General features: G+C 34.4%; 1 protein-coding gene across 1 annotated transcript; it reads left to right on the top strand.

Moving 5' to 3' along the window:
- Window positions 1–1,431: 1,431 nt before the first annotated feature.
- LOC105130209 (indole-3-acetic acid-amido synthetase GH3.6-like) lies at window positions 1,432–3,987 on the top strand. Its single transcript, XM_011032613.1, has 3 exons — window positions 1,432–1,888; window positions 2,062–2,990; window positions 3,094–3,987. Exons 1-3 carry the CDS (start codon window positions 1,566–1,568, stop codon window positions 3,675–3,677), a joined length of 1,836 nt encoding a protein of 611 aa, XP_011030915.1. The 5' UTR covers window positions 1,432–1,565; the 3' UTR covers window positions 3,678–3,987.
- Window positions 3,988–8,214: the final 4,227 nt, after the last annotated feature.

Genomic DNA, 8,214 nt, shown 5'->3' with positions numbered 1-8,214 from the left:
AAAAATTAAAATTAAATTAAAATTTTTAAAAACTCTATTTGAACACGTGTCAACTTTTCAAGTAAGGCAACCAGCTGAAAAATTCTCAATTATTTTACCGTACATAAATACACACATCTCTCCATCACCTTATTTGACTTCAAAATATCGCGCTAAATTGGTTTATTAAACGCCGTTCTTTTGTTACCCGGGAAATGGAAGTAAGGACTGCCGGTATTTTGGAGGACACCCGTGGTACAAGCACGCCTATAACCGGTGGAATTACTGCGGTCTTACAGGGAACTGCCGATCAAACCCATCGTGTAAAACCGGATGTTGCCGGTCAAGATGGCTCCCTTTTATGATCTCCAAACACCTTGAGGGGGTCCATTCTAAACGGTTCCCGGTTTTTCGTGTACGGCATTCACAGCACACTCACCTCAGCATTAGCTTTCTTAAAAAATTAACTTATTTTTAATATATATATATATATATATATATATATATTATTTTAAAATTTTAAAATGAAATATTTGTGAAATAATAAAATATGTTCTCGGACTAGTTTTTGTTTTTTAAAGTTAATGTTGAGTTTTTCTAATTAAAGATTTGTTTATATAATAACAAAATTTTATTTGTAACAAGAAAAAAAGCAAGAACGGAACCATTTAATTAATTTATTTGACCATCTTGTTGATATAATTATTATTTTTTTACATATAATCATCCCATTGGTTAAGTTTAATATTAAATACAAATCTAGAAGCAGTATAAGATCCATCTCAAAGTGTTGTTTTTTAAAATTATCAAAATAAAATTAGCACATGAAAATAAAACATTTTTTCAATCTAGAAATTATCATGTTATGTTAGAAGAGAATTAAGATTACTAATTAGATATTTAGCAATATGTGGAAGGTATTGTTAAAAATCTATTTCAATTTAAAAATTTAAATTATTAAGTAAAGTTTTAAAATATAATTTATATTATTTTTTAATATATCTTTTTATTAAAAAAATTTAAACTTAAAACTAAATATATTCATATTATTATATACTTAATTTTTATTAAATGGATAAAAATAATAAAATTTAAATATATAAATACTTAATTATTAAAATTTTAATATTATATTAAAAAATTATTTCAATTTAATAACTTAAATTATTAAATAAAATTTTTAAATATAATTTATAGTACTTTCTCTTTTAACTATATCCAGAAAAGTCGAAGAAAGGCTATCACTTTATTTGACCCACGAAAGCAAGGGAACCCTACTCTTCTGCGTGCGGACATGAACAGTGATGGTAAATGATCCAAGGGGAAATAGCTCGTGTTTACAACAATACCCTCGCTTCTACTAAATATTTACTTGTCGATCCCAAGAAATGAAAACAAAAACCAAAACCACCTTCATGTCTCTTCCCTCTATATATACACTCTTCCACTCCTTTTTTCTCCCACACAACCACTACACGCTTTCTCTCTACAATACACATCTTTTCCGATTCTTGTGTTTTTTCTCTCTCAAGCACGCATCCACACGCTTGCCTTTGAGGTATATCTCTTTCAAAGGTTCAAAAATCATGCCTGAGGCACCAAAAAACACTTTGAAACCCTCTGATTACAACCTTGCCGAGAAGAACAAGGAATCTCTTCAGTTCATTGAAGATGTGACCTCAAACGCTGATGAGGTCCAGAAGAAGGTTCTTGAAGAAATTCTTTCTCGCAATGCTCATGTTGAGTATTTGCAAAGGCATGGTCTTAATGGCCAAACTAACCGTGAGACTTTTAAGAAAGTCATGCCCGTGATTAATTATGAGGATATCCAGCCTGATATCAACCGTATTGCCAGCGGTGATGCCTCGCCAATTCTCTGCTCAAAGCCCATTTCGGAGTTTTTGACAAGGTGGGTGTGTGCAAGTTTTGGCTTTTTAGTACCTTGAGGCTCTTTTTTATTTTTTTAATGTTTTGGCTTAGTGGGCCGTTCAAATCTGTAGTTCTTTCTTTCCGGTAATTTGTAGCAGACTCGTGTTCAATTTTTTGCTGGTTTGGCTAAATTGGTATGGTTTTGATTTGCAGCTCTGGGACCTCAGGAGGGGAGAGAAAGTTGATGCCAACAATTGTAGAGGAGCTGGGGAGGAGATCACTGTTATATAGCCTCTTGATGCCTGTTATGAACCAGTTTGTTCCTGGCCTAGAAAAAGGCAAAGGAATGTACTTTTTGTTCATAAAATCTGAGGCTAAGACACCTAGTGGACTTGTGGCTAGGCCGGTTCTCACTAGTTACTACAAAAGCACCCATTTCAAAGACAGGCCTTATGACCCTTACACTAATTACACAAGCCCAAATGAAACCATTCTTTGCCCTGACTCTTACCAATCCATGTATTCCCAAATGCTTTGTGGCCTTTGCCAGCACCAAGAAGTCCTCCGTGTTGGGGCTGTTTTCGCCTCTGGTTTTATTCGAGCAATCCGTTTCTTGGAAAAATATTGGAAGTTTCTTGCGAATGATATTAGAACTGGCATAATTGACCCCCAAATCACGGATCCTTCGATACGTGAAGCAGTCATGAAAATACTAAAACCTGATGCAAAACTTGCCGATTTTATTGAGGCTGAATGCAGCAAAGAATCCTGGCAAGGAATCATAACAAGGTTGTGGCCAAACACCAAGTATGTAGATGTTATTGTGACAGGCACCATGTCACAATATATTCCAACTCTTGATTACTACAGCAATGGGCTGCCTTTAGTCTGCACCATGTATGCGTCCTCTGAGTGCTACTTTGGTGTCAATCTTAATCCTATTTGCAAGCCAAGTGAAGTGTCTTACACCCTCATTCCCACCATGGCCTACTTTGAGTTCTTACCTGTTAATAGAAATAATGGGGTCATTAACTCAGTTTCCAGGCCTAAATCACTTAAGGAGAAGGAGCAACAAGAACTGGTTGATCTTGTGGATGTCAAGCTTGACCATGAATATGAGCTTGTGGTCACAACCTATGCAGGTAATTAAATTTATCTAAAATCAATGCTCACCCTTTTTCTTCTCTTAATGTATTGCATAGTTTGTCTTACATACATAAAATAAAATAAAAACTGTTGTTGCAGGTCTTTATCGCTACAGGGTTGGTGATGTGCTAAGAGTGGTAGGGTTCAAGAACAAGGCACCCCAGTTCAGCTTCATATGCCGGAAAAATGTAGTCTTGAGCATTGATTCAGACAAGACCGATGAGGTTGAACTACAAAGTGCAGTTAAGAAAGCTGTGAACCATTTGATCCCATTTGATGCAACACTAGCTGAGTACACTAGCTACGCAGATACCACTACCATTCCAGGCCACTATGTGTTATTTTGGGAGCTTAGCCTCAATGGGTCAACCCCTATTCCTCCCTCGGTTTTTGAGGATTGTTGCTTGACCATTGAAGAGTCGCTCAATAGTGTATATCGCCAAGGGCGTGTGTCTGATAAGTCAATTGGGCCACTTGAGATCAAGATCGTTGAGCCAGGGACTTTTGATAAGCTTATGGACTATGCCATTAGCTTAGGGGCATCAATCAACCAATACAAGACCCCTAGGTGTGTGAAATTTGCACCAATTGTTGAGCTCTTGAACTCGAGGGCTGTGTCTTGTTACTTTAGCCCGAAGTGTCCCAAATGGGTCCCTGGTCACAAGCAATGGAACAAGAATTGAAGGGTGTGGAAATTAAGAGCCGTTGTCTCTGATCCCAACTGCTGTTTCTTAAAGCCATTTCAAGGCTAATGTTAAGGAGCCATTTAGGTTAACTCGTGTCTTAATGTTAAGGACCCATTTTAGGTTAACCCGTGTCTTAATGTTTTTCTCCCTTTCTTTTCTTCTCCTTTGTACTCGAATTTTTTTTAGCCGTTGTTTAATATGCATTAGGGACTTTCGGATTAGCAATGTACAAAAACACCTCCTGTTCCAAGGAAAGTGTCCACTTCCCCCCTTCCTTTACTTAATTTAGCTGTTCTTTTCCATTTTATATATGGGAAATTGATTCTTAATTCGAGCCAGGGATCCTGCCCTCTTAAACCTCACAGGGCATGTACTAAAACGGCAAACAAGAAATCCACCCACTTGGAATGAAGTTGAAGCAGTCCTATCTTTATCTACTATTTTTCCGATAAAGCATGCCAGCTTTTGCTACAGTGATTGAGTTAGTCCAAGAGGATGCTGTCCTTTTAGCATTTATGCCAACTTTTTTTCAAAGCGACTGGCACAACAGCTAGGGCACTTCTCCTCTTTGCTGACTTCTCAGTTAACGGTACTCCAAGTAGCCATTTGTACTCTGGAACAAACAACATCAGTTAAAAAGAAGATCACCATTTCAGGGGATCGATCTCAAGTAGGTGAGCTCGACACTTAAGTTTGAAAAACAACTTCATTAGCCGAACCTAGACTCTCCTGTCACTATCGTGAGAGCTAACTGAGAAGTCAAATTCAAGCCAGTAATTTTTATCCAAAAAAAAAGGTCAATTAATCATGAGATGTTCTAATGTTATACTCCATCATTTAAAAAATTGGAATTTCTTTCGAAGGAGGTGTGACTTTTGCGTGGAAGGTTTAAAATCCTACCAATCAGACAATAATATTATGTTGAATATCCTGTTTATTTTGAAAAAGACATAGAAATTAACTAAAACCATTCAGAAGGAAGGGAGTGTAAATATCAGTTGAGTTCTAAGGTCAATGAAAACTACATTCACTCTCTAATTAATCACTAAAATAATGTAATCGATTCTCTTACCAGCCCATCAAATTATTTTCACTTAGGCATAAAAGATTCCCCAAGGAAGGGATGTTTACATAGATTCAAATAGTGAGTGTCTGGGAGGAATATAGTTTCTGCTTTTGGTTCATTTCAAAAATACATTTTCTTTAAGAAATATCAAATTAATATTTTTCAATGATTTTGACATGCTAATATATAAAAAATATTTTGAAAATATCCTGCACTATAATATAATTTCAACACAGGAAGTGTTTTTCATTCACTGCACTTGGGAGGAGTTCTTTTGGAAACCTGGGGGCCAAATTCTCTGCAAAGGCGTGTAAAATTCAGAAATTCAAAGTATTAAGGGAACCGATTAATTAATAACTCTATAGCATGATGGAGTACTGATTTGTTTATGTCATGAAGTGTGATAGTATACGGCAAGAATAATAATATTGAATTTGCATGTTTATGATGATAATGGTTGCCAGAAAGACTCCTTGTGATCTTCCTATGCAAGTATCTATGTCACTTCAAAATAATAGAACCCTGTAACTGCATGCAGCTGCCATGTCCACATTCAAGCATTATTTTATCAAACCCAGGCTAGCAAAGTGTATGTCTACACATCATTTCATGTAATGCTGAGAAAAGCAAGAAATTTATGAAGACTTGTTATATGGTAGAGTATGGCCTATATGAGTGTGTCACTTGGACCCAATCCTCGATATAGCCATGAAAATCGCCTGGAATTCATGTAGCTGGGGGGCCAAAAGACAGCAACTGTAGATAGGGCAGGGAGCTTTTGTTTTGGAGTGGCAGGACAGATAAGGTAGGATCAGTGGCTGCTCCCTTTCTCCATTGCAATTGTCTGGGAAAACAAACAAAATCAGTTTTTGTTTTTTCAGAATGGGCAGTCAGATAGTAATGATAGCAGCCTGTCTGCAGCCAGATAATGCCCCAGAAAAATCTCAGAGACGTATCCTCAGTTTTTTGAAAAGAAAGAGCAAAAGCAGAGGCTTACCACTTATTTGAAGATAAGGTGATATCTTTTTGTTTCTGGTGCATGTTTGCCCTGTGCCTGTATGTGTGTGTACGGTATGGTGCGGTGCAAGTGCGGTATTGGTTTCATACGGTGGGTCTGTCAGCCAGCCTTCATGATTTCCTTAATGATTTTTTATTTTGTTTGTTTGAGCACCAGATTTACTCTGTCTACTCAATACAATAACCCCATGATTTGCTTAATTGCTTTCATGTGTTGATGACGTCAAATATAAGAAAATCATTTTACTTATTAACAGGTCATTCATCGGATTTTTTTTTATGTCTTCATGTTGGTAAAGTTTTGTCTAACATGTAGAAATGTAAATGGTTAAAGGAATGATTTAAAGTGTCTCGGCTAGGTCTAAAAATAATCTGTAGATATATAAAAATATAATTCAACTCAAAATAAATATTTAAAATGTTATTTTTTTAATAAATATTAAAATAATAATATAATATATTAATTTGGATCAATTTAGGTTAACATGTGAATCTGTATATTGAGTCATGAAATCATGATGACTTCATAAAAAGTAAATCAAAATAAATTATAAAATTCAATTTTAATATTAAATTCAATGTTGAAATGTGAAATTGAAAAAATAATAATTAAAGAAAGACTAAAAATATAACTCAAGTCACCCGAGTTAACCTATCAAATTCACAATCAGGTCATGAGATTAAGATAACCCAATAGAAAGTAAATTAAAATAAATTATGAAGTTTAATTTTTAATAAATTCAATATTGAAAGATATAATTAAAATTAAAAAGTCAATTATAAAAGAACATAAAAAAAATCTTAAATCAACCCAAGTTACCTTATCAAACTTGTGACCTAACTTATGAAATGATGATAACCTCATAGAGTAAAAACTAAAACAAATCACAAAATCTAATTAATAATCAATTTAATGTTAAATGATAAAACTAAAAAAATTAATTATAAAAAGAGAAAAAATCTGACTTAACCAAGTTAGTCAGTTTAACCTACAATCAAATTCATGAGACTGAGATATCCTCATAAAAATAAATTAAAAAAAATTATAAAATCTAACCCCTAATAAATATAATATTGAAGGATATAATTAAAATTATTTTTTTAAATAGATTGAAAAAAATTAAAAAATACTATTCAAGTTAATAGTATTTTGTGAGGAGAAAAACAATAAAATCTCCTTCTCTTTTAGCTTTTTTTTTTCTTTTGATATTTATACTTTGAATAAGTGATCACATTTTAGCAATGTCATGCAAAATAAAAATATTTAGAAAATTAATAACAAATAAAAAGTTTGTTTGTTTTTCAATTCACAATGCAACGTATTCAAGACAAAATTTAGAATCATAAAACCCGAAAAGTAGAAATAAAATGAAGGATTAAATATTTGGTTTGCAAAGAAAAGATCAAAATTGGTGGTTATTTGAATTTTCGATCATTTAATGGAGTGAAAATCATTGCAAAAATAAGTAAATAAAATAGTTTCCACACATTTGGTGCACATGAATTGCAAGCAATTGAAGCCCTCCATTAGAACATGCAAATCTGTGAAGCTGCACTACAAATCCTCTCATTTACGGCGAAGATAATAGTGGGCATGAATGGTGTTCAAATCATCTTATCGCACTCGCTCTTCTTTTATACAAGTCATGTTGATGTTAACCCTATCCTCCAGCTTTGAATTAACGCTTCAATTCACTGACTTAGAAGCCTCAAGCTCTTTCAAGCATATGATCATGGCTCCCTAATAAACATGTATACCTCACATCATCAATGGAAGGAAGGATCGGTGGTGAAGTTGGGACTAAATCATACAAATAATCAAGGCATAAAGTACTTGAAATCACTTAAATTAACCCATCCCACGACTCAGTGTTGCCCAATATAATCCAAAAGATTAAATGGCTTTATGAATGGATAGATCATAAAGGGTCGCCTGTCAGCAATATCATTTCTTTTTGTCATTTCACTTTTGTATGCTAGTGTAGATTCAATTCTGGCCTGAAATTCCGGTCTTTGTGAGGTTAAAAAAGAGAACGGAAAAGCGTCCCGTTCTATCATCTTATCTCTTCCTCCTCCTGCTCCTCCTCCTCCTCCTTAACTGATGTCTTATACATTGATGGTACCTCCTTTCTTCTTTCGAATGCATTTACTCACTATCCTATTTGTCATCAGCCTCCTGCTTTTCCTACAGTTTCAAAGCATCTCCTGTCCATTTCGATGCATAAATAATTCCAAGAGCATGTACACTTAGACTAATCTTTAATTATATTATTAATTCTTGGGGAATAAATAAATATGCCCTAGTTTGTTAGCTGCTGCCTTGCCTTAGTCCAGGTGAAGGAGATTGTATTTATCATGAGTTAAGTTATGGAGAAGATAAAATACAAAATGAGTTGAATCTGTTGAGGGTAAGGTATCTCTAATGTACATTTTCCATTAATGCTAGATAAA

The sequence above is a fragment of the Populus euphratica genome, unplaced genomic scaffold, assembly GCF_000495115.2.
Source record: "Populus euphratica unplaced genomic scaffold, PopEup_1.0 scaffold95.1, whole genome shotgun sequence".
Classification (NCBI taxonomy): Eukaryota; Viridiplantae; Streptophyta; class Magnoliopsida; order Malpighiales; family Salicaceae; genus Populus; species Populus euphratica.
Note: the sequence above shows the minus strand (reverse complement) of the source record. Positions and strands in the feature narration are given on the sequence as shown.